Genomic DNA, 26,933 nt, shown 5'->3' with positions numbered 1-26,933 from the left:
AAATATTTAAAATACAAGCAAATAAATTTGTGCAAATAATAAACTATCCAAATAAACCCTATAATATCCTTCATGAGTCAATAAGAAGTGTTGAACAGTGACAGAGATCTAATCCTCGCATGGAAATGTTGCTGCGGCAAAAACATTTCGGATACTGAGGCAATAACATGGCAAAAATTTGATTCCGTTTGGATTAGCATTGTCTTAGTTGGCGAAGCAATGGAAATGCATCCAATTCAAACTTCAACGCCAGCAGGATTATCCCATCTCGGGTGACAACCTAATTAATGTTTGGGTTTAATAGTTTATTGCATTCGAATTGAAGAATTGAAATTTCTGCTGCAAGTCACACAAAACAAATTAACAAGCTCGTTTGGTTAATTTAAATCCTAATGATCTTTATTGGACCACCCTTACTAGGCCAGGAACCCTTTTTTTTTTTTTTTGTCCTTTTTTCTAGTTTTACAACTCTATATAGTAGTTTGTCCGCTTGATGTACCTTTTAGTCAAGAGAATGAAATGGAAAAATAACTTGCTTAAAGCCATTGCTGTTTTTGAAACTGAAAATATTTGAATAGACAGAAATTCCTGGTACGAATGATGGAAAACGACGTAGCACACCAACTTCCATGCCTAGTTTGAGAAATTAGGACCACCAAAAATAAAAGTTGAGAAAAAAAAAAAGGAAAGAAGAGAAAGAATGGAACCCAATTCTTTGTGACAGTGTCGATGGTGACCTTTATTTGCAAGTCACTAGGGGGGTCACAGATCTTTGGGTACCTTGTATCATAGTTTTTATGATATGGTGTTTTTTGAGTTGTTTTGGAAATATACATTTACTGTAAATTTGTTGTTCACAATAATTACTTTTTCTCGAAGTGATTCTTGAGTAGTAGTAAAATCTGAATGGGTATAATCTTCTGCATTTTATTCGCCTTCGCTCCTTGAAAAGCACTCTATTCTTTATTCCATCGATTTACGTTTTCGACCATCATTTATAATAATAAAAATTAAAGCTTTGACTTCTCAATAAACACTTTTATTCAAGTACAAAGGGTTATTCAAGTACAATAAGTTTTCTTCGTTTATTTAAATCTCTGTAACTAAGGAAAATGATTCTCTTTTTCTGATTTCTCCATTCCCTTCAATTCAAACGAAGTGCGGGGAAAGTGAGTGTTCCGGAGAGGAATTTTCTTAATCCTCCGGAAGATGGAACTAACCAAAATATTGTGGTAGAGAATTGAATCTTTGCGTCGTTATCGTTGGACTCTTACGTTACCTTGAGCATCACGAGTCCTCAAGTGAAACAAAAAAAATGAGACATGAGGTGGGCGTGGGACGCTACTATTTCCCATTTATTTTTTTATGTGCTACTGAAATAATTTGCCTTCCTAAAGAAATTACATGTCTTTTACTCTTTGCAACTGGAGTAGTTTTTGAAGTCCCCACAATTTTAAAGGCATATTTATATTTTCGAACTTGTTGTGAGCGATGATGCATACCTAACGACTGTTACTCGACGCTACAGCTATTTATTTTGGCTGATTGATTAACTGAGCCTATACCATCATTGCCATCATTTACTTCTGGAGTCCAAAAAAATTAAGTTGGCAACAGTGTTTTGGCAAAAGAATTCAGTCGTTTTAGGTCTGCAACAGACAGCATTTAAGTCCCAAATTTCGTCTTACTCGTAGGGAGTATATCTTTCACACTCATCAACTTGATGTCACAGAAGCAGAAGCCATTTAACTGGATGCCAAATGGGAGCCACCAAAAATAACTTGGAGTGATATCCTGGGTAGAACTTATGAGTAAATCCTGTATATATACTGACAGTGTATGCATTATTACGGTTGGATACACGACACATATATAAAATTTAGATTTCAAATTTAAATTCGAATTATGTGTCATACATCTAATAATAAAAATGTATATACTGTCAATATATAAAAAAAATTAATTCAAAACTTGTACACACAAAAAATAGGCATGCAAATCGCCCAAATTTATGTGGATACTACCATATATGGTGTTTCTTATTCATTCCCATATATATAGGCACAGGAGGTAAGACAGGTGTAAAGCTCCCCAGTCTAGTACCGTCACGAGCAATGTCATAGTCATAGATAACGAAATAATTTTTTCACCCCGTCGGCCTCAAAAAATTTGAGGACACATTTGGATTGTCATTTTCTCCCAAAAAAAAAAAGTTTTACATTAACGCATTTTTTAATCACTTTTTTACCTCACATACATTGAATTGAATGACTCTATTACATTTAGGGCAATATGTTTCAATGACTCTCAAACTATTACAAAATTGAACTTTTGACCCTCTAACTATTAATTAATAAGTTTTAAACCTCCAATTAATTAAAACATATAATTCTAGCCCTTTCATCAATTTGAACCATTATATTTAACAAAAATAGCAAGACATGCGTAGCAGTGGCCCTTAAACTATTATAAAGTTCAACTTTTTCCAATTATTAACTGATAAATTTTACCCTTCCAATCTATTAAAACATATAATTCTAACCATTCTGTCAATTTGAACTATTATGTCTAATAGAAATATCGCCACGTGCATGGTAAGGGCATAATTGATGGATGTCTTTATCTTCACAGGATATGTACTAGGGTAAAATTATTTTACCTCATTTGACTCGTAAACTAATTTACCAAATCTCCAATTGTTGAATTTGACCAAAATCAATTAAAAATCTAAACCCAAAACCCTGAATAGAGAAATTCCAACAAGGATAGGCAACTTGAATTAACTGAGTTTGTCTTCATTTGGAATTTAACTCATTTTTTGGTGTTGTTCCAAATTCATTGGGTTCATGTGTTTCTCTTAATGGCATAAATTTGGCATACAATTCATTTTTTGGGAATATTCCAACAAGTCTTGGTTTACTTCCAAATTGGAACTTTTTAAATCTCTCAAATAATCAATTCTCTGATGAAATTCCTCCAAACTTTACATCACTAGATCTAAATCTTCTTAATTTGTCAAACACTCGATTGGGCACATTCCAAATTTTTTATCAATAGATGTTTCTGTTTGATATAACAACTCAAATTAATGGAAATGGTAGAATTATATATTTTAATTAGTTGGAGGGGTGGAATTTATCAGTTAATAATTGGAGGGTCCAAAGTTAAACTTTGTAATAGTTTGAGGGCCACTAGCATCCTATGAATCTTTTATCTCTCTGTTAAACATAATGACTCAAGTTGGTGGAGTACTAGAATTATATATTTTAATTAGTTAGAGGGTTAAAACTTATTAGTTAATAGTTTGAGGGTTAAAAGTTAAATTTTCTAATAGTTTGAGGGTCACTTGGGCATTTTGCCCTTACATTTATCTCCAAACACTCAAAAAGACATTTCATCAAATAACAGTTATTCGTGGTACCAAAATTATACCGGAACTTGATTGAATAGGTCTGTGCATTGATACCTGTTCCCGTGTTCCATTTAAAGCCTACGTCGTACAAATTGTGTCATAAAGGTACAATTAATGATGAGAGAAATTATTTGAAAATCATGTCCGACCTTGGAGCATGTGACCAAAGATTGGCGATGAAGTGTCCCTATTATTAACCACTGAGCTAACCAGGAAAGGACTTAAGTCCCTTCTTGAAACCCTCACTTGCAGCCAAAAAAAAAATAAAAGTCTAAAGGTAGTGTCATAACACTCTTTTGGTTTAGTTGGGTATGTATACCCACTAACTCCTAACACAAACTTCGCTCCCCCTCCTCCTAGATTAAGATAGAATAAGTTATACAACGTATCGTTGTTGGAAAAAAAAAATGTCCCTATTATTTATTTAGTTGAAGCTCACATTGATCAAGCCTCAAATGTATAAATAAATAACTCCCAAAAATAAATGCAAAAATAACTCACATTGCTCTGTATGGACTCGTACTTTTAAAAAAAATTATTTTTACTTTTAGAATTTACAATAACATTCTAAAAATAACTCAAAAAACACATAAAATCTTAGATATAACTTACCAAAAAAATTTTAAAAAAAAATCTAGTTCTACCTATACCACCACTCACCACACATCACCGCCCACCATCATTACCACCTCTCCCCTCCTCTTCTTCCACCTTTACTGCCACCATCAACATCACTGCCACCCTACCTCTCATCTCTCCTTCCTCTTCCTTCCCTCTCCCTCCCCCCTCCTCCCTTTTCCTTTCCCTTCTTCTTCTTCCCCCTCCATCTTTCTCCTCCCTTTTTCTCTTCTCTTCCCCACTCTCCCCTCCTTTCTTCCCTTCTTTTCCCCCCTACTTTGGTTGCAATTGAAGAATAAGAGGGACGGAGAGGAAGAGGGAGGATGATGGATGAAAGAAGTGGTAGTGGTGATCGGTGGTAGGTTGGTAGCTGCTGATTAATTTTTAAAAAAATATCTCACAAAATTGTAACTCTAAACAATATCCCAAAATGTATTCTCAAAATCACCCTAAAAAACACCTCTACAATCACTTAACTGTTTATAGCAAAAAATTTTATTTTCACATACATCGCTATAGTAAAATTTTTAAAAAATACTTCCAAAAACACTTAATCCATACGGAGCTCACAATTGTTTGTTTTGTTGTCCTATCTTATCAAATTTGATGTAGAAACAAATATAGTAGTCTATTTTTAATTTGTCCTTTTTTTTTATCCTTCCCATCCCTCCTATACCCTTCCCATCTCCATTTGTCAGGTACAGTATTCGAACTCTCAATTTACATAACACAATTTATATAGCTAGCTCATATTTAGAAGGTTCAGACTTTTCAACTTCGATAACAATAATATAGACTGTAATGGCTATTTAACACTTGAAAGATGCGTGTACTATTTCTTTCTTCTTTTCTTTTCTTTTTTTAATGTTTTTTGGTCAATAATTTATAGGGTGTCCCCAAGAACTAACTTAGTGGGTAGATATATTAGAGTGATTGTGACATCTTTGGTTCGGCTCTCAAATCTTTTCAATTTTCCCTGTGTTTTAAGTGTCAAGTTTGTGGCCGCCCTCCGGATAATAAATGTAAATTATCGCCCTCTGGATTTTTTTTTTGTAATTTTTTATTGAATTAGTGCAGAACATATTAATGTGGATGGGGAAACGAGACCAGATTTGAGCTTCCGGACGACCACAACATATGTTTGACTTAACGGACCACCACTACACACTCCTGTACTAGATTTTAGATCAAATGCTCGGCACGTGCTCGGCCGAGTCTGCTTGAAAGCGTGGAAATGGAGGATTTAAGCAAAGAGTTGTAACTGGGCCAGAGGAGCAAATGACAATTTTCACTTATTAGTATCTGTCACATGATGGGACGTGTTTTGGGCCCTAATGTCTACCCATTTACTCACAGTTTTGTCTTTGCAGTTTGCAGCATCTACACACTTTAAAGTTTGTGGAGATTAGGTCTCAAACACAAAAAAAAAAGTGACAAAATCATGTGAAAATAGTAAGAAAGGTTTTTCGTTTGGCTGACGATAATGTCAGAGTACTCATGTTAATAATGTTTAGGGTAAATTTTAGTTATAATAACAAATTTATCTTTTCTTAAAGTGAAATCGACTTTTAACTAGCAAAAAGCATAATTGTGATTAGTGGATGGGGTACACGTAGTTAAAGAGATTTTTTAAGAAACGTGTATGCATATGTTAGGAAAAAAAAATAATAAAAAAGATATAGAATAAAGAATTAGTTAAAGAGATTTTTTAAGAAAGGTTTTTCGTTTAGTTGACGATAATGTCAGAGCACTCATGTTAATGTTCGGAGTAAATTTTACCCTACTTTTTTTTTTTTTTGTTTCTTTTTTCAGTGACAAAACTAACAACAACAATTTCCCAAGTTCTATATTATCGGGATTTTCTAAATCTGTGAGGCAGTGTAGGAGCACTTGGGATCTTCGGTGACATATTTTCTATGCCAATCCAATGCCACCTCTAATATTACGCCATGTGTCCTGTTATTATTTGCATTTTAATTTTTTAATAATTCAAATTGGTTTGATTTAACACAAATTTTCTTTACCCTCTAAAAATTTTGAACCAAAATTAACCGATCGGTCTAATTCAAATACCATCACTTTTGAGTTAACCACCCACAATCTGTTGCATTGGGGAAAAAGAAAAAGAAAACCTAAACAAAATTGCCTCCAAACTCTTTCATCGGTAATTGCTTTGAACAAAGCCAAAAAGAGACAATCGGCAGTGGAGACAAGGAATAATATAATAAATATTTGGAAACAAAGAAGTCCAATTATGCACAGAATCTGGGCTGATGGCTTCAGGTTCAGAGAACTTTCCATGGAGATTTCTATCCATGAAGTCCTGAGTTTTTCCTAAGTTTACTTTTCGAACCCCAGAAAGGATTTGAAACAAAAGTACCCCAAATGCATAAATATCACTTTTCTCTGTAAACCGGCCAGTAGGACTGTACTCAGGAGCCAAATATCCCATCGCAGCGCTATCCTTGAGTGCTGAGAAGACAGTATCATTAGTAAGTAATTTGTGGAGACCCGAATCAGAAAGCAAAGGTCTGTTTCGTTGATCAATCAGCACATTCGCAGCAGAAATGTTTTGGTGAACAAGGGCAGGTTTATTCACCTTGTATCCATGTAAATACTCAATACCTGCTCATATTTATTATGTTATTCCTTGTCTCCACTGCCGATTGTTTCTTTTTGGCTTTGTTCAAAGCAATCACCGATGAAAGAGTTTGGAGGCAATTTTGTTTAGGTTTTCTTTTTCTTTTTCCCCAATGCAACAGATCGTGGGTGGTTAACTTAAAAGTGATGGTATTTGAATTAGACCGATCGGTTAATTTTGGTTCAAAATTTTTAGAGGGTAAAGAAAATTTGTATTAAACCAAACCAATTTGAATTATTAAAAAATTAAAGTGCAAATAATAACAGGACACTTGGCGATATATTAGAGGTGACATTGGATTGGCATAGAAAATATGTCACCGAGAATCCCAAGTGGTGTAGGAGTGGTGGTTTTGGAGCCAATGAGCAGTAAAGTCGGCTCAAAGTATAATTTGTAGATCTAACTAATTAGAAATTAAATTTAAGAACTCGGGTTCTGCGATCTGCACTAGTTCAACCAATTTCGGGGGCTCAAAGTGAAAGACACCAAATGCCCAAGTCTAATTTTCATATCTCATATAACAATCTTTCTATGTCAATGTCATACAAATGTTTATGATCTCTTAATCGCTTTCTCTGATTAATTTCAATTTGGAGAATTCTGGTATTAGAACTACAAACGAGTCGAGTCAGGACATATTTTAGCTTAGTCAAGTCAACTTAATTTTACTAGAATGGAATTCGATCTAGCTCCTTTTTTGTAAAAAGTCATGCTTGAGTTTGAATTCAAGTTCGAGCATAAATCGAGTTCAAATGAAAATTAAAAAAATAACTATAATATATTTAAACTATTTAAAATAGATATTTATTAAATATAAAAAATTATATATATATATATATATACACACGCACACACATAAAATGTGACGTTGGGATCATTGGGTTTCAATTACAATTCCAGTAACTTATGAATAATTTACCACTTACCACCCAAAATTTTAAAAGCTAATTGCGTGACCCATGTACGTATTGGGACGAGACATTTGTGCCCTAATAGTACTACAAGTACAAAAATCTAACTTCCACCATACATTGCCCATCTCAATCCCAAATGCTCTTTCTTGCCTTTGATAGTTGATACAGGCTCATTTCAACATCTTAATTGATTTGATTAACGAATTGACGTGCAATTAGATGAGTGCTTATGATCAGCACTTTAAAACGAGTTCAATAACGTCCAAGCTAGATTCTGTTGTCCTAACAATTAGTAGGATATTGAATTAAACTTCCAACCCAGACTGAGGTGATCCCGAAACGAGACTTCAAATGTGTTTATGGCAAGTTAGGAAACTTTGTCACGTAAAAGATTTTTGTGTCGGCATTGTGGGATTTGAAGCTATGCAGCATTATAAAGTTGATGTCAAGTAGCCTCCCTGACAAGTGACAGTCGAGAGGATCAGGAGCTTCTTCTGCAGCCACAAGAATCAACCGTACAATACAACGCAGACATTGACGTAAATATTAATATAACAAATGTAGATATTAACGTAGTAATACAGTGAGATAAAAATAAAATAAAATAAAATAAAATTTTTTTTAACACATTAAAATCCGAGTCGTCATCGAGCTCGAGCGAAGGGTTTGATTAAGATATATCAGATTCCACCAAATATACAAATATAACATAATGTAACTACACATGTATGCCGATTATAAATCTCCTCTATTTTATTTCAGACCACTCCAATCTCCCAACTTGAACTGCACCTTGTAGAGGATCTCAATCCCAACCGAGATGGGGAAGACTTCTTACAGAGACGGGCATGCATTTACGAGAAGAGAAATTATATTGTTAAAGTACTGTCCTAATTCGCATGATATATATATGGCTAGTTGTTGGCTGCAACATGTTGCGTAACAACGAGCAGAAGTAGACAAACTAATACACAACTATTAGAAGAGAAATTGGGTTCCAGGATTAAGAACCAATATTATCAAAAAGATTTACCCATTAAGAATGCGTCAAAATCTTCCAAAACTTGGAAGATCATTACCTACAATTGGAAAACATAAGATCTTTGGCCCTCCTCAAATGAGTACATTTGGTAATCACCTACTCTCTCTCTCTATAGATATATAGAGATATATATCACTTGGATTTTGGGCATTAGCACCGTGTTTCGTCCATTGCAGGTCTCTTTAGATATGGTTTCGTCCATTGCAGTCTGGTTTCAGCACCATCTCAATTTTATAGTTCATCGAATTAATGTTGAGCAGAAGGGGACAAATTTAATGCGGTTGTTCAAAAGAAAAAAAAATGAACAATTATGATGTTGGGTGTAAACAGTAGTACAATTTGTGATTAATTTGCTTGAAGGTGTTACTGTAGCATAATGGCGAAACACGTGAAGGCAAAGATGGTGTACATTGACAGCGCGGGGTAAGTGGAGAACAAACATTTGGGACCCTTATCATATCGATGTATTTATACAACGTGCGTACAAAGGGATTGAAAAAATTTTCCATATGTGCTTAACGTAAAATAGGTCGACATAGAAATTTAAAGAATTATATTGGACGAAACTGAAATAAAACTTGAAGGACCAAATGGTCATAGATTTTAGAGGATTGAGTAAATAGCATTAGTGAAAAACTAGTTCCAATTCTACAACTCAGAATGGGCAAGATATCTTTTTCTTTTCTTTTCTTTCCTTTAACGCAAAAGAGAGAAAAAAAAAAAAAAAAAAAGGGTAGCAGGGAATGTATACTTGTAATAACACACAATACAGCAATCAGACTAAACAGGAAACATATTTATATACTATGCAGAACAGTAGGGCTCAGAATCCCAAACAGCAGATAAGTTTCCATTTCTCTCCAGCCACTGTACAACTTGTACTAACCTTCTAACGTTTCCGAAAAAAAAAAAAAAACTGTACAACGTGTACTGCAAACGTCAGAATTTGGAGATGTGAGAAATTGATAAGAGTAACAGCCGGCCGTTAAAAGAGGACACTGAAACTTTTCTAGCTCCGTAGATTTGACAAGAAGGTTAATTTGTCAAAAGTTTTAGATTCATGCTTGTTCCTAAATAATTACTGTAGTAAAAAACATGCATGCATGGTCATCACTACTGATTAGCTTGATTACACAGTGCAATCATCTCGTCGTCAAGATTTGCAAATGATTTAGAGCCTGATAGAATTGGAGTTTTTGAGAGTTTTTCTAGTAGAAAAATATGAACTCTAAAGATGTGATATACTTGAGATCGATAAAATATATAACTAAGAAAACATGTCAGGAGAATTTTTCAAAAATTTTCCCTAAAAAGCTAGCAATCTAAATGGGAACTTAAATAATTTACTGGTAACAGTGTTCTGAAGGACGATAGCGAATGAACATTTGCTGGCAATATTTTTACTACCAAACATTTGCTGGCAATATTATTACTACCATTGAATGTATAAATCCAAACTATCTACCAAATAATTAATTGGTAACGGTGTTCTGAAGGAGGATAGCGAATGAGCAATTGCACCCGTATTTGTACGAGCAGGAGGGGTAGAATTTTATAGAATTGGTATTAAACATTTGTCCCAATCAGTGAAATTTGCTATTGAGGTTTCATTTTCTCTTTTATATATAAGAGTGGGATCCTAGCCCAACTGACAAAGAAAATGTAGGTATTTCTCTGGAATTGGAGTATTCCGAAATTGACGGATTAAAACAAACATGGGGCTATAATGTTCTATTTTGATGTTTGAATATGTTTGGAGTTTCATAGTAAAATTTTTTAAATTAGTTTTTTCGGATGTGATTTAATTTCTATCATTAGTGCAATTTCATTAATGAAATATATTTTATATATAAAAAAAGAATAACAATAAAGCCCAATTGTAGATAAGTCCAACTTGAGTTGTTATAGCCAAATTAGTGCCATTAAATTGTCAGTCAAATTTGAAGAGACTAATCATAAAACGTTCAACCAAGAAATGAATAACCAGTTCGAAAATAACACCTGTTTATTTGAGTTGACTAGAACCACTTGGATGTTACTTTGGTTAGGCTGATCATCAAAATTAGCAAAGCCAAATTGGCTAAACAAAACTTTGATCACCAATAAACCATTTAATTAGCCTTTCAATGATTCTGTGAAAACCACTCTGCCAGTCCCTTCTGAATAGCGTAATTAGTATAAATTTTCTTGTTCAAGAGACTTAATTGAGATTTTTTTTGCCTGTTTGAGATGTTGAGACTTTCTCATGTGGATGGTTGACATTAATTTTGGTCCATTTGAAAGGCTAAATTGACATTCACTCTGTAAAATTTATAAGCTTTAGTTGATGTGGCAAATGAGACATACTTACGGAACACAATACTTGAAGGATCCGTTTGGTTCATGAGATGACACAAGATTGAATTAATCATCACATGTCATGTTATATTTGGTTGCATTTTATATATGAAATAACACATCCCAAGTAACCAAATTAATCCCCTATTCATGGAATAAAATAATTCCATGGAGGAGGTGGTATCAGTCATTCTAGGATAACTAACAGATAAGATGATAAAATTTTAAACTAATTTATTCTTACAAATAATATAAATTTATACTCTCATAATTATATAACTGTACTCCCATACGATAATATAATATGAATGGACTAATTTACCCTTAATGGTTAATTTTAAAATTTTTTTGACTAATATACCCTCACTACCAACATAACAAACTAATTTGCCCTTGTGAATGATACAGATTCATACGGACTATTATATAACTATACTCTCACATAATAATATAATAATAAATGAACTAATTTTCCCCTACTAATTATATTAAATTTTTTGACTAATTTGCCCCTACCCATTATTTTAAATTTTTTGACTAATTTATCCCTATTAATTAATTTAAAATTTTGACTAATTTGCCCATACTAACATCATAATAAAAGGACTATATTGATCTTGGACTAAATTACCCTTACTAAGCTTATTTTCTTAACCAAATTTTACATAAATACACAATTCTATCAATTGGGCTGTGTGAATGAGGACTTCAAAAAGTTCACGTTCGGTCCAAAGAAAAGTTTTCTATATTGGCTTGAGTTTAGCTCATGTAAAACTCTTAAATGGGTTATGTCTTAATTGATTTAACTCTGACTTAGCCAAACCTTGGCCTATTATTTAATTGGATTTCAAATTTAGGTTTAAAAACTCAGTCAAAATCTATTTTTAAGGGACCAAATAGGTTGAGTTTAAGTGAATGCAAAATTTTATATATCAAAACCCTTGATTTACTTTACTTTATAATTCTAAAGTTTCAAACTACTCTATTTTAATAAAAGTTATGAATATTAAATTTTTTTATTGAATTTTTTATTAATATTTTATAAAATATTAAATTATTTTATTAAAAAAATATGCAAATTAAGGGGTACTTTGATCATTAAAATAGTAATTCTGCCTCATCTTATCTCCAATCAAACATAGGATAGTATTATTTTTTAACATATTATGTCCAATTCAGAACCAATCAAACACTAGATAACTTGAATTGTTAATCTAAAGATGATTCAACTCAGGATTAATAATCTGAGGATGAGTCATCCTATCTCATCTAGTCTGTGAACCAAACGGACCCTAGTAGACGGCTTTCTTAGCAACTGTCATTGTTTGAATTGCTTCGGAAGTTAAGCAATGAGATGTTTCGCTTTGAGTTTTGTATAGCAAAGATTGATTTCTCAAAATGAAAAAAAAAACACATTGTTATTGTAATAATACTTACATTTTTTTATATGGGTACTGCTATTTTATGCCTGCAAAAATGTATGCAATCGAAGGAGATAATTTCAGAGTTTTCATAGAGGGTCTATCCCTTCCTGCTTTTTTTCTTGGGTGCCCTTGTCCTGTATCCTTAAGTTAAGGCACCAAAAAAAAAAAAAAAATTATCATACAAGTATGAGTAAATACTGTTTTAGTTAATTTGTAGATTATGTCCAATATTTAGGATGATGATTGTCACGTCACCTTCCGAGTCCATACTTGACTTACCACCTAAGCTTGCCTGGAAGTTCTGTCATAGCAATATGTACGTAATCCTGCACTGGCTAGATTCTTGATGCACCTAGACCACAAAGATGGCCTCGTAGGCTTCTCATTGGTTCACGGAGCAAATAAGGGAAAAGGGTTTTCACCGTCTAGCTCTTGTGGCCTTGTGGGTTTGCGGAGGCGCATTGGCTTTGAGTCAATTTCGATTTTCACTTCGCATACATATCTGAATATAAAACAATTTATATCAAACACCAGATGTGAAATTAGTAGCCCTTCTAATACGTGATTGCACAAATAAATCATAATAAGCAATAAGGTATTGAATCTACAACTCACAACACACAAGAAGTTGTGCACGTGATAACTTTTCTGCTCTGCAACTTCGATTCTCAGTTTTTGAAACATGTGTTTAGAATCACTTAGCCTACTTTAATTACGTTACTACTTGTGCCTGTATCATATATTTTTTGTGGACCTGCCTACGGATGCTTAATAAGTACTCGGTAAGATGATGTAGATAAGAAGTTAAATTTTCAGAAAAGAAATGTTAATTAAGAAAAGTATATTTAATTATGTAAGAAAAATAATAATTATTAATATGTATTCATATGATAAGTTGATTATGATTAAGATATGTTATAACAAGTATCTATTAGTCAATCTTTCAATGAAAAAACCCATTCATTATCACATAGTAAGTGAACGTTGGTTCATTCAGATAAATAGCTACGTCAAGTCAGTTGTGGCGTTAACCATCAGCCTTAAGCTGATGGCCACCGCCAAGTCTTTAAGGCTTTGGTCCAATTTGTCACAATTGTGGTTCTTCAAAAAATTCAGATGAGTGCGTGGTGTATCCGTTTTGGTCTGGTGGTGGTTCTGTCCCCATCAGCCCCTCATAGGTCTAGTTGGATCTCCCCCTAAATAAAATAGGAGTAGGAGTAGAAGTAGGGTTGACGATTGATAAAAAAATAAAAAAAAAAGAGTCAGTTGTGGCGTTGGATTCCCACTTGTCACGCGACATTTTGGTACGGCTCGGTCTTGTCGAGCGTTTAATTAATTCTTTGCCTTATATATTGTCGCTGTGTTGTCTAAGCACTAAGGCAACGTCTCCATCTCTCACTTCCTCACTTTGGACATTGTCTTATATTTCTTCTTTTGCTAGCTACAGACTAGATTAGAATCCACTTCTGTGAGGAATTGGCTAGAAAGTTTCCATATAAGTGCTCTGAAAATGGGAAGGTCACCATGCTGCGAGAAGTTGGGATTAAGGAAAGGGACGTGGACACCTGAGGAAGATCAAAAGCTCTTGTCTTACATCGAACAACAACATGGCCACGGCAGTTGGCGAGCTCTCCCAGCAAAAGCTGGTACGTAAATCATCTACCTGCACCCGTCACCTTACGTAGCGGAGAAATATCAATTTTTAGCCCTTTAATTTCCTTTTGTGCTGAAAACTTTTGCAATGTGGTTGTGAATAGGGCTGGAGAGATGTGGCAAGAGCTGCAGACTTAGGTGGACTAATTATCTAAGGCCTGATATCAAGAGGGGAAAATTCAGTTCGCAAGAAGATCAGACCATTATTCAACTCCATGCACTTCTTGGAAACCGGTAAAAAGGAATTTTTTTACCCACCAGTTTCTATACAAGTTGGTATTTTTTGTCTTTGAAGGTTTGAGAAATTTTCTTAGTAACAATAAGCAAACTCATTAAGAAATGCTTACCACAAGTATCTTTCTAAAATTGCGAAGTGGTGGACATTGTGATTTTGAAAATTACACAATTTTCAAACACTAACGCCTTGTTTGAATAGTAATTTGAATTTCAAATTGCTACGTTTGTTTTCCGTGAATACATTTTCCAATTATCCTTTTTACTTCACATATATAAAATCGTTACAGTAATTTTTCTACAAAAAAATCCAGAAAAATGCAATCCAAACAAGACCTAAGTTTTGGGTATATCCATCCTTATGTTATAGATGGATAGTGGTTTTGCCAAAACTTTTAACAGGTGAAAAAGTAATAACTCAGATTTGTTTTTTTTTTTTTTTTTATACAATACTTATTCTTTATATTGGTTGATATTGATACAGATGGTCAGCCATAGCAACTCACCTCCCAAAGAGGACAGACAACGAGATAAAGAATTACTGGAACACACATTTGAAGAAGAGACTAACCAAGATGGGAATTGATCCATCAACTCATAGGCCAAAGACCAACGCCCTCGGCTCTGCTCACCAAAAAGACACCGCCAACCTCAGTCACATGGCTCAATGGGAGAGTGCTCGTCTTGAAGCAGAATCCAGGCTTGTTCGCGAGTCCAAACTGCTGTCGTTGTCCACCGCCTTTAATCATTCTCATCTCAGCCCTCCAGCCTCAGCTCAATTACCACTAGCAAAAGCATTAGTTTCACGACTAGTAACACCATTGGAGCCAATGGTACCAATGGTACAAAAGCATTATTTTCATTGTCTTGATATACTCAAAGCATGGCAAAGGACATGGACAACAACAAAGAACGCCAATGGCTTTTTCAGTACTGCCATTGGAAGCCTTCAGTCTCCAACCTCTACATTGCATTTTTCAGATAACACATTCGCCATGTCAAGTGCTGCTCGTCTAACTGGAGAAAACTTACCATTTAATTCGACAATTAATTGCGAAGCGCGGGACATGAAAGAAACCGGTACGAGCACTTGGCAGTATTTGGATACACCAAAGAACAATGACCCGCTAGAAGTGACTGGAGAAAAAATGGAGTCAACAACCGGGAACATGATGCAGCTTAATCATGATGTCAACGTTCAATGTGATTTTGATCCCGTTGGTGGTGCATATACTATGGAATTCTCTTTAAGGTCTCCAGGTTTCATGGAAGGATTCGCGGATGCCGATATCGATGACTCAAACAATAACCCAACTGGATCATATCAGAGTCTTGGTTACAGGTCAGGTGGTGATCTTGAAGACAACCAAAAATATTGGAACAATATAGTCAATGAGGAGATTTCTGCATTGGGTTCGCCATTTTTTTGATGTGTTGTTGGAATACGTGATACTATAACGTACCACTGAGCTTTAGGGATGTTGCTATTTCAATTGAGCAATTACTTAGGTTAAATTTTAATGAAGAAGTGTAATGAAAGATTAGGAATAATAAGCGAGTATTTGAGGTATTTTTCGTTGTGCAGGGAAATCGCTAAAATCATACACCCAAGCTTCTATAGCCCGTGCCATCAAAATAAAGCCACATTACTCAATATAGTACTTAATCTTTTAATTATTAGTAACTATTTTGTACTTGATGTAGCCATATCTGATGACATGATCTTCTTACATTTTGGTTGGCAAGTATTATACAATTTTCATTGTCTTACCAAGAAGATAAAACGATATAGGACTGGTTCCAAAAGCCGAATGCTTGACAATGCGGCCTATACAAGATATCTAATTGATCTTAGAATCATGAGCACATCCATTAGAATTTTTTTTTTTGGTTGATATATATACACGAATACTACTACGAAATTTCTAGTTAGTAACCTGTGAGGAACTTGATCCATTAGATATTTCTTGACATTCATGGGACTTGACTTCCCCACTCAACATACTCCTATGATTGTACTTCACACAGAAGTTCATTAATTTTATTCGGTTTACTTATGATGTCACCCTCACATCTAATCATTGGTCCAATGGTCCTGTTTTACCTTTGTTTTGTATCATCTTATCGGACGTATAATGTAATGTTATCTTCGAACATAAATGTTTTCTTGGATATGGTGATCCAAAATGTACGAAAGATGGATAGGTTTACTGCCAACTGGAAAAGCCAACCTTATCTTGGTTCAACACAGACGTCATTCAGAGTAGTTGTTGTGTGACTGCATCATCGCTGTTCAATAGATCCTCCTTAATTAAGATCTCAACGATACCATAAATAAGAAGATGTAGCGTAAAAAATAGTCATATATAGTGCTTGAGTTTAATAGATTTTTTTCAAGGCAAACACACTAACACTTAAAATGCTGGTAACTGTTACGTACGACTTAAAATGCTGGTAACTGTTACTACACACAGTGCTTATTGTTGGAGAATGTGGTTCATTTTAATCCGCTTGTCCCAATATTTATCCCGCCTGCACAAGCTATTTGTGTGACGTGACGTTCGTCCTGAACACTCTTGTTTGGCTAACTACAGTGGTAATGTTGGTTGCATGTGTTTTGTCATCGCCGATTGCTAGGGCTAGCATTTGCAGAATGTTGGGCTTTGGTAGGTTTTGTGACATTTAATGAGTGCCATGAATTCTCCTACAAGGGATTTTGGTGGCGATTAGATCCAATCTCTGTTCAAGCAAACACCTGATTGAGTTATATTTGCCGCCATGTTTCTTTAACTTCTCAAATTCCCCTTCCTTCTTCTTTACTGTTCTTCTTCTTTCGGAAGATGCCAAGCTCCTCCTCCGTTCTTCTGCTCCAAAACTGCTATTAGAATAGCATTAATTGTTGATTGGCCCTGCTCTTTGGACATATAAAAGAATCAATATACTGGCATGGCCAAGTCAGGAGGAGAAAATAGAGGGTTCGGAATATATGCCTATGTTGATGTTGTATTTGTGTTATGTGAATTGTGCATGCTAATACATTCGCGTGGTTGATTATGTTTGTCAATGTGTGCAAATTGCAAAGAAGAAGAAATGTGGAAAAAGAAAGTCCACGTCTATAATTAGCATAAATTTTCTATAATTCACGACAATTAATTATAATTTGACTTTAAATTTCTAAAATTTACATATACGGCGACATACATCCAACCATAATAGTGTAGATGCTATTAGTGAATAGAAGATTAACCTCTATAGTTATGCAGATAAAGCCTCGCTTTTATTCCTTTGGAATAATAATATGATAATATAAATCTCGTACGGCTTATTTGAGTAGCAGCTAAGACTACGTACGTAGACTTGTACGCATTCTGGTACTAGCTATAGACGTTTTTCGATCTAACCAAAAGCATATCACAACAGAAAAATAAATCGATGACAAAACCTGTGCTGATTCTTTTCCTGATTACTTGGAATTTTTTTTTTTTTGATGAATTCCTGATTGCTTATTTTTAAAGGGCAGAAACGCAATCATCTATCTATTATACCTGTAATGGCAACTTATATGAAGTTTGTATACTCGTGAGCATTACTCACCCTGTGGAAACAGTACTGTGTTGGCTTCGCCCTTCACCCGCCGGGGGGGGGGGGGGGGGATATTGGAGATTCATAAGTAATGGTAACACCATCGCCAGTCTCTATCTTAAACATTTTCAGTATTCGTTTAACTTTACACCGAAACAGTTTATAACATGAATGCATGTTTATGTCCGACTGACGCCTCCTCAATTATTGTTCGTGTATCTTGTCAGTTGTACCATCTGTTGTCCACTAAAACCTTCAATGTAACTTCAGAGAGTACGGCTTTGTATTGACACTGGTCATTTGTTGTCTCTAATTTGTCCAGAGGTGTATTGAAAGATGAATCAAACTAATGAATACTCGAATCAAATTCGACTTGATAAGAATTTGTTCGAACTTGGTTAATTAATAAGTCAAGCTAAACTTGCATCGCATTTTATGTTCGATAACTTTTAAATTCGATAAAAAAAAAAAAGTGTTCAACTTTGGTTCAGCAAATAAACAAGTTAAACTTAAATAAAATTTTAAATTTATCACAATAATTAAACATATTTAAATACTAAGATGTTGGACGTGATTAGATTAATTTATAACCCTAGAACAGAAATACAGTTTGTGACATTGAAGATCTAAATTGTTAGATTTGAGTTTGAGCCACTTCCAAGTGCTGGGCCAGAAATTCCAAAGCTGATGTTGAGTTTATCTGACAACCAAAATTGGCCCCTCGCAAGCCCAATAAAAATCAATACGACGGTAGATGTGACTTATTCACAAGTCTGGCCTATTAAAGTTATTCGCTTCTGTTGTGTACTTTTATTTGCCAGAGCTTGGACCAATTTCGAACATCATCTGATTTGGGCTACTATCCTCTGTAGGCCTATAGGCGTAAGTTTGGACCTGGTTGTCACAATCAAGTCAGGTCTTCATGCAATATCTCATTCCAACCTCTGGCCCACCAAAGCCAATGAGAAAGCAGATGAGTTGAAAGGAAAAAAAAAAAAAAAGATCATCAAGAATGTGTTAATTAGCAACTTTTCATTTTTGTAGTTTGAAATATGTGGTTGAGTGTCTGGTGAGTTCATGATCACCATCTGTTCTCGGCCTAACAGAAAATGATAGGCGACTATATATATGTTTCTCGCATTGTTTACCCAGAAAACCAAAGCAATCGTGTGCTACAACATTGAACAAACATCCCAAGGACAGCCAATTTTTTGAAGCAAAGTGCTGCCATTCCAAATAGCTTAACTAAAGCAGCAATAAAAGATCATGAAACCGAATCCTATATAAAGGCCATATAATCAGAAATAATAGTAATAATTGCAGGAACCAGAGGGAAAAAAAATAAAAATCCAAGACCTGATGCCACGAGCCTGACTGCTCCTCTTTAGCTTGTAGTACCAGATTTACAAATGAAGTAAGGTACATGTTTGAACCAAAGGCAAAGGTCATCTTTCACCCCCTCATATGGTGAAGAGCAGGGGAGAAAATGCCTGACAAGTCACAGGTGAAACCCTGTCCATCTCTGAAAACTAGCAAATTCAATTCCTTCACACACTGCTAAACCAATCCCCGTCTTTCCCCCTTTGCCAGTTCCTTTATAGTACAATCTCCATTCATCTGCATCCCCATCCATTTGAACTAGACAAGGTGATCCTACCCCTTCCCAATCCCAGCCATCTTCTTCGCTTTGCTTTAGCGCAGGACCATCCTGAAATTTCCTCCACTCCTTCAGCCCATCAGAAGAAACAGCTAATCCAACACTCCTCTTGCCATCTGCAGCAACACCTTCATAAGCCATCACATATTTCCCATCTTTTCTATTCTTAACGACATGAGCATTCATTACTCCTAGTTCATCAAACATACCATTTCCCCCTCCTCCCATAATCTTCCCCAGTTTTACCCACTTGATCCCATCTCTTGACCTGGCAATCCCAACTGCAAAATGTCCCTTTTCAGCATCAAAAGAATGGTAATACATCCTCACATCACCAGCCCCATGATAAACAACTTTTGGAGATGCAATAAACAGGGAATCCCACTCCCCATCTGACCCCACATCAAATAGAGCTCCACTATGATGCTCCCCCTCAATTCTTGCCCAATGCCTCCCATCTTGACTCATTGCTAAACCTGGCAATGACCTATAATACATCCTTTTCGGATCACTCAACTTAAACGCCACAGAATTATCCAAAGGCTCAATCTTTTCATCATTAAAGCCAGTGTAGTATAGCCAATAAAGAGAATTGTTTACTCTAACCTTAGCACTAGACATGATGACAATCTCAGAAGGCCGAATGCCTTGAGTATCAAAAGCCCACCAATCATCACTACAATTCATGACCATCCCCACATCAGAACTTGATTTAACAGGCCCGTTACCTCTTTCCCAATGAATCCCATTACTTGAAACTGCCAATCCAATGGAATCTTTCCCATTTGACCTTCCACAGTACCACATGTACCATCTTTCTTCCTCATCACCAATGAACCTTTTTACAACAGGGGAGCCAATTTCAGCACTATCCCACGAGTCCTTCAATCCCAAATCAAAAACCAAACCCCTTGAAAATGATGAAAGCCCTTCATTTGTAGGTGATGCTGCTGCTTGTTCTGGGATTGTTGAATTTGAACCGGACCGAAGAGACAAATTATCATCTGTTGCATTTTTTCTGTCAGTATTTGGCTTTGCGGAGCAATGAAGAAGAAAAAGTTTCGAATTTTTGTTCTTAAGCTGGGGATTTTTGGATTTTAAGTGGTTTAGAAAGCTGCTCGAGGCATAAAAGTGAGGTAATTTTGATTTAGTCTGAGACCAAGTTGGAGTCGAGGTAGTTAAGTTAGTTATTTTTGTGTTGTTGGCTGAAGTTGAAAGGGCATTGATGGACTTGGCGCTGGAGATTGCTGTTGTGGCTGTAGAGTCCATTGCCGGAGGGATGGAAGCAGAGAGAGAGCTTGAGGAGATTGTAATGAAAGATCAGTTCGAAAGTTCAACAGCCAATAAAAAGCTGACAGCTTGGCGGTTGCGTGCTATGTGTGGGAATGAGGTTTGCGGCGCTCGAGACCGGAAGGGCGTTCCTGGATACATTTCAGTTATCTTTTTGCCTTCCCAAATATGTTATGTTGTGTTTATACAGATGTCGAAAAAGGAGATGTGCAACCAGGGACTCCGGAGAAAATGAAATAAAGTGGAGATATTTCAGATCTTACAGATTGGAAAAAGAGGTAAAGCTCAATCAAAGGAGGCATGATAAGACTTAAATTTGGTGAATAAAGTGATCAAGGAAGCCATCTTTTTTTGAATAGATAGATGATCAGAATGGTGCTCTGCCCTCTCCAGCAAGAAAGGTACCATTGACTCCGATCAGTATCAAGAAATTAACATTCAGGTTTGATAAAGAAATTAGGGCCATTTAACCAAATCAACCCGGAAAGAGTAAGTAATGCAGGGCTTGATTTATACCAAAGTTGCTCAAGGGATCATCAATAAAAGAAAAAGAAAGACTTCTTGAGAGGAGTAATAATTGAACGGGATAATTTAAAGGATCATCCAGCCGGAGCAGAAATCCAAAATCAGGAAAGCGAATTGTCAGTCGTAAGGTCATTCACAACTCATGAAGCCTATATTCATGCTCCAAACTACTTTGGCTTATTACTCCCAAAGCATGACAACAATAATGTAATACTAAGCCGTTCTCGCTTCATAAAGCAAAAAAGGCGAGGAGGATTAACAAGAAATTCCCGAGACTTTTATCAATACAGTCATGTATATAACCGATCCAATTTGAAACACAACCTTCGATCTAATGCAATGGAGAAAATATCCTCGTCTAGCTGAGCCGTGTAATCCCAAGGTCAGTCAATTCTTTTAAAGCATGAGAACTAACGTCGCAGAATGAAAGTTGAATCCAGCTTTTCACCAGTCACCGGCACCTCTTCTGTTCTGCCAATCTGCAGCCCTCTCCTCCCTCATTTTCTCCGCAAGTTTAACTGTCTCAGGATTATTGAAACGGTCATCTACAAACTTCTTTTCTTTAGCCTGTATTTCCTTGATAGCACTTGGATATGGATTAGGCGGTGGCTTCTTTCCTTGAAGCTTTGCAATTTGCTTCAACCGAGAGTAAGCCTCCTTTCTGGCCTTTTTCTCGGACCGATATTCCATCTGTTGGATAAACAGTTACAAAATTGAAACACCAGAGAAAAAGTGAGCGGCTTAATATGATGCAGCACCGACAAAATTCACCCAAAAAAAAAAAAAGAAACAAAAACATACATCAGCCAGAGCCATTGCTTCTTCTTCACTAACTCCCTGTTCCGTCAACTCTAGTACTCGCCAGCCAAATAGTCGGGCTGGAGGTGGATTGAAACCAGAAATTCTGTGAAGTAACAAGAATGAGTCAAATTTTGACTTGCAGGGCAAAAATGAAACCTCAACTACACCTTTTAAAGGATAACAAAATTCAAACTTGGCAGCAATAAGGCTTCGAATGACAATTAAAATCTACTCAATAATCAACCTCCAGATATTTTAGGTTGTTCATCTCTTCCTTTTGCATCATCCAGCAATACAGGTGTAATGAGGCACCCGCATTTTGCAATATAAGCCTTCATATGTCTTTTCATTTCAAGCACAAGCTGTTAAAAAGCAGTTATATCTCAATCTCTTCAAATCTGGCTTCCAGAATTCCGAAACGATTGGCACAGACATATTAATTTTGCAGATGAATGTAGAACCATTTAAGCCATAAAAAATTCAGACACAGCATTATAAAAACCAGAAGTATAATCCAATCAATATAAATAAATAGATTGATAAAAATTTAGATAGTTTAGATTACAAAACAGAAAGGAAAAAACAACTTCAATCAAAAGAAGCAGCATGGACCTCTAAACCTCAAATTTTTTCTCTCAATACTCACAATACCTCGCATCTCCATCACTCAACTCACATTGTTGAAACAACCTCAGATTGTATTTCCACTAGAATATTCCCTTGAACTTTTCTGCAGAAAAACAATACGCAACTACAGGACAACAGAAAAGAATAATTTCTCAATCCTCCTTTCCCCCCAGCCCAACCCTCTCCCCTACCTTTTCCATCTTCCTATCAACATAAAAACAACAAGGTTGTATCCAAACACGTACTGAAACACACACAAAAAAAAAATTGACAGAAAGCCATACTTGATGGGATCCTGATATTTGGAATCAGGATACTTCTTATAAAACTTCTTGATGTAAACATCCTCAGGCAGACTCATGGGCTTAATCGTGCCCTCAGCGCGAGGAAACGTCACCGGAGGTGCCCTGCATTGTATAGAATAAGTCACGGACTATAGTTAAAACCCCAACAAACAAAAAGTGATCCTCTCCCATATGTTTATTTATCTTTCCATTAAAATAGAAACACAAATAATATCATCCCTTATAATACCAGACTGGAAAATCATCTAATACACACTTTAACTCAAAAAGGCTTAAACTTTACACAAGTGTGTGCCTATGTGTGCATGTTTATATGTGTGTGAGGGAACATTACTTATTAACCATAATAAATTACATAGATTTATCAATCGGCAAATGGTTCTGGAATGAAATGATTGAATTTTTATACTCTTTGAACTAATTACCTAAATCCCAGTTTTCTTTTTGACAATAAAATTTTATACTCTTTGAACTAATTACCTAAATTCCAGTTTTCCTTTTGACAATAAAAGTTGAAAATCTATAAGCGAAACAAAAAGGATGTAATTTTACTCACTGCTCCATAGCTTTAAGCCAGAGGGGTTCAACTTTGGCTAAGCCTTTGACTAGCTTTCTTGTTTTCGTCAGCAAATCTCCTTTCATGAACGACATGGCCTCAGCAGTCAGCCCTTGAACCACCAGCTTCCGGTATAATTCAATCACTACGTCCCGCCCAGAAGAATGAAATCAGTAAATAGATCCCATCAAATGCGCATGTAAAGATGTAGTACTATGGATGCAAAATCTTCCCTTCTTTGCTAAATTAAACACCAGGAGCTCTCATACAACTCATTGCCGAAATTCAATGAGGAAACTAATACCAATATTAGGGTAAATTCACAGAGGATTGATTGAGCCAATTACGATTGACGGCCGAGAAGGACCAGTAAAGTTTAGACTGTTCGTCTTTTTGGGACTTTTTAGGGGGGTGACTTTGCAGATATAGTCCTTAACATTTGCAAATATTCTGATATTTTTCCAATATTTTTCCTATATATTCACTATCTAAGCATGTTTTAAAATGTTAAGATTAATACTAGTATCATTTCAACTAGAGCTGTAAGCAAAGTAGCTCGAGTCCGAATTCGATTCGAGTTTGGTCAATGTCGAATTTGAATTAATTAAATCGAACTCGAGTTCAAAAATATTGAACTCATTAGCTCGTGAGTTGATTCGAACTCGATTATATATATATATATATATTATTTTAATAGTAAATTTTCATATATATTCATTATATTTTATTATTTGTTAAGAAAAATTATTATTTTATTTATTTTTTAAAAATAAAATAATTATAATTTTATTTTTTTTAACTCAAGGTCAAACTTGACATTTTGAACTCATCGAACTTGATTTCAAATTCAATTTTCATAAAATTATGTTGAGTCTCGATTCGATTAGATCGAAACTCGAATCGACTTGATTCATTTGCATCCCTATGCTCAACAACCAACCTCACTAGTCATTCCCTCTAAAATTTTTTTTTCCCTATCTTTTTTTTTTTACGAATACATATTTAAATACATGACATATAATTCATTCAAACCAATCCTTATTCCTGACCTTTAAGCTAATCCATTTTTCGCAAGTATACTACAGTCCTCACTAAATATGAATTTTTTTGAAAAGAAAAGGTGACCAAAAGGAGATTTCAAATTTGTTTAGCGCAGAATACAATACACTTTCAGCAATATGAGGGGACCATATTTGCAATTATAGTGCCCTTTGTTGGGCCTACTACTAGGTGAGCATGGGCTAGAATGAGCAGGCCAAGTCGACCCGAATGAATCCCCAAATCAACTAGGATCCAACAAACTGGGGCAACCGGCCAAGTTCCGCAGGAGAGTAGAGAGGCAAGAGCAAAATGGCGTTGAGGCTGTCCATGCTAAGAAATGCGGCGGCGGGCAACGTCGCGGGCAGCTTAGGCCTCCGGAGGTGGGTCCACACCGTTGCCCAACCAGCACCCCTTCACGGTGCTATGGACAACTTCACCACCACATCCCCGCCGTTGGTTCTCCCCGAGTCCGGTAACACCTCCACTGAAAAGAGCATCGGTTTTCAGTTTCCGGGCTTCTCTTTCATCGACGGCTCCATGGAGCTCATGGCTGTCCCTAAAAGGAAGGTAAATGGGATATTAGGCTTCTACTGTATTTTGTGGTTTCTATGTCATTAATTGTCCAGTATTTTTGTCATTTTCACGATTAATTATCTGCCTGTAATCTTGTGAATAGCCTAACTTGGATCGTGGAAACTGTAAAACCGTGTTCTACTATAAGAAGGAAGAGAAAAGACAAAAGAAAGCTCTTAACTTGTTGGCTAACAACTATAAGGAAGTAGGTTGAACTTCATTCCTCAGCGGACTTGTAAGATGGGAATGGCCTCTTCCTTTATTGGGGAATGAGGATAGATTATAGGATTTAGTGTTGGGAGGAATAAACTTCATCGTGGGGAGGAAGAAAAATTCATGTTATTGACTGAAGTGCAATGGGATTTTATTGCTAGCTTTTGGAATTTCGGGGTTGAGTTGAATTTTATGTTATATTACACAATTTTGAGGAGTTTAAAGAATTACAGTTTTAAAGGGGGGCGGGGGGGTTGTAGACGGGCATTTGAAGAAGAAGCATGGTCTGAAAGGGATTTTCAATCTCTGAATATGTTTTCACATACATGTGAGGAGCAACTAATTTTATAAATTAGTACCACGAGAAGAGTAGTTGTTTGGAGGCCATCAATGGCAGACGTATTGTGATTTTTTTCATGAATACTATCAAGCAAGAGCCAAGATGGATTTTGTAGGCTTCATGATCTTGTAATATCTCCTTTTAGTTCATGGATTATTGGGAGTTGTCTTCTTTCGACTTTCTTTTATGATGACTAAAATAGCTAAAGACCACTCTGATATCATATTCCACTTCTGATATAATGTCTATGGTAGGGTTGCAAACGAGTCGAGTCGAGTCGAACTTTGACCTAATCGAGCCGAGCTTGACTTAATTTTATCGAACTTGAACTCGAGCTCGAGCTCGACGAGCTGACAATTGTGAAGCTCGAGCTCGAAAAAATAAAAATAATTATTTTATTTTTAAAAAATAAATAAAATAATATTTTTTTCTTAATAAATAATAAAATATTAAGGATATTTATGTAAATTTACTATTAAAATAAAAAATAAAAATATATAACGCGAGCCGGCTCGTGAGCTAACGAGCTTAATATTTTGAGCTCGAGTTCGAGCTCGACTTTGACTCGACCAGCTTGAGCTCGAGTCGAGCTTGAATCGAGCCGGCTCGCGAGCGGCTCGATTCGTTTGCACCCTTAGTCTATGGGGAAGGTGGGTCTATAATATATCTTTCAGGATCAATAAAATAGCAGAAGTATCAGTAAAATGTGACAAGATTGCTGAAACACAATTGGAACCAGCTTCTTTCTTACAAAGGTTTATCACTAGAAACTTTTATTTGTCATCTGTTTAACTTTTATGGCAACAGAAAGCTGGAATTGGTCTTGAGAACTATAGATGAAAAACTAGCAAAATTTCGAGCATCTACATGTGTGTTATATGTCATAACTAGGAGAATTGACATATTGAGTGCATCTGAGTAGCTCAAGAGATTTGGTTATCATGCAGGTCTCTCCACACAAGAGAGGAATAAGAAATGGACCAAAGGCTCTGAAACCTGTGCCAGTAATCGTGCGTTGCAAGTAAGGGTTTTTCCGATGAAGTTAAAAATTATTTGTGCTCCATACAAGTTTATACTATGAGTTACTGCTGTTTGGTAAATTTAATCAGTTCAAAGAGCAGATTTGTGGAGTCTATTGATATATACTC

General features: G+C 35.7%; 4 protein-coding genes across 4 annotated transcripts; 2 read left to right on the top strand and 2 right to left on the bottom strand.

Annotated features, from left to right (window-relative positions):
- The first annotated feature begins 13,898 nt into the window (after positions 1–13,898).
- On the top strand, positions 13,899–15,705 carry LOC113752643 (transcription factor MYB106-like). The gene is made up of 3 exons (XM_027296735.1): positions 13,899–14,034; positions 14,146–14,275; positions 14,760–15,705. The coding sequence occupies exons 1-3, from the start codon at positions 13,899–13,901 to the stop codon at positions 15,703–15,705; spliced, it is 1,212 nt and encodes a 403-aa protein (XP_027152536.1).
- A 3,512-nt stretch (positions 15,706–19,217) lies between these two features.
- On the bottom strand, positions 19,218–20,898 carry LOC113753649. Its single transcript, XM_027297858.1, has one exon. The coding sequence runs from the start codon at positions 20,781–20,783 to the stop codon at positions 19,356–19,358; it is 1,428 nt and encodes a 475-aa protein (XP_027153659.1). The 5' UTR covers positions 20,784–20,898; the 3' UTR covers positions 19,218–19,355.
- An 875-nt stretch (positions 20,899–21,773) lies between these two features.
- Positions 21,774–23,999, bottom strand: LOC113752642. Its single transcript, XM_027296734.1, has 4 exons — positions 23,619–23,999; positions 23,042–23,164; positions 22,131–22,233; positions 21,774–22,019 (listed from the first exon to the last, which is right to left on the bottom strand). Exons 1-4 carry the CDS (start codon positions 23,711–23,713, stop codon positions 21,774–21,776), a joined length of 567 nt encoding a protein of 188 aa, XP_027152535.1. The 5' UTR covers positions 23,714–23,999.
- An 895-nt stretch (positions 24,000–24,894) lies between these two features.
- LOC113753909 lies at positions 24,895–26,837 on the top strand. Its single transcript, XM_027298183.1, has 2 exons — positions 24,895–25,226; positions 26,733–26,837. Exons 1-2 carry the CDS (start codon positions 24,969–24,971, stop codon positions 26,808–26,810), a joined length of 336 nt encoding a protein of 111 aa, XP_027153984.1. The 5' UTR covers positions 24,895–24,968; the 3' UTR covers positions 26,811–26,837.
- The last annotated feature ends 96 nt before the right edge of the window (positions 26,838–26,933 follow it).

The sequence above is a fragment of the Coffea eugenioides genome, chromosome 11, assembly GCF_003713205.1.
Source record: "Coffea eugenioides isolate CCC68of chromosome 11, Ceug_1.0, whole genome shotgun sequence".
NCBI classification, from domain to species: domain Eukaryota; kingdom Viridiplantae; phylum Streptophyta; class Magnoliopsida; order Gentianales; family Rubiaceae; genus Coffea; species Coffea eugenioides.
This window is presented reverse-complemented; position numbering and strand designations above follow the sequence as displayed.

Bases quoted from the DNA above. Each gene is read 5' to 3' on its own strand.
- LOC113752643 (XM_027296735.1), top strand. From the start codon at position 13,899: ATGGGAAGGTCACCATGCTGCGAGAAGTTGGGATTAAGGAAAGGGACG. The intron at 14,035-14,145 runs GTACGTAAATCA...GGTTGTGAATAG, and splicing joins AGCTCTCCCAGCAAAAGCTG to GGCTGGAGAGATGTGGCAAG. The intron at 14,276-14,759 runs GTAAAAAGGAAT...ATATTGATACAG, and splicing joins CATGCACTTCTTGGAAACCG to ATGGTCAGCCATAGCAACTC.
- LOC113753649 (XM_027297858.1), bottom strand. From the start codon at position 20,783: ATGGACTCTACAGCCACAACAGCAATCTCCAGCGCCAAGTCCATCAAT.
- LOC113752642 (XM_027296734.1), bottom strand. From the start codon at position 23,713: ATGTCGTTCATGAAAGGAGATTTGCTGACGAAAACAAGAAAGCTAGTC. The intron at 23,165-23,618 runs GTGAGTAAAATT...TATACAATGCAG, and splicing joins TGGCTTAAAGCTATGGAGCA to GGCACCTCCGGTGACGTTTC. The intron at 22,020-22,130 runs GTATGTTTTTGT...TTTATCCAACAG, and splicing joins AAGCAATGGCTCTGGCTGAT to ATGGAATATCGGTCCGAGAA.
- LOC113753909 (XM_027298183.1), top strand. From the start codon at position 24,969: ATGGCGTTGAGGCTGTCCATGCTAAGAAATGCGGCGGCGGGCAACGTC. The intron at 25,227-26,732 runs GTAAATGGGATA...GTTATCATGCAG, and splicing joins TGGCTGTCCCTAAAAGGAAG to GTCTCTCCACACAAGAGAGG.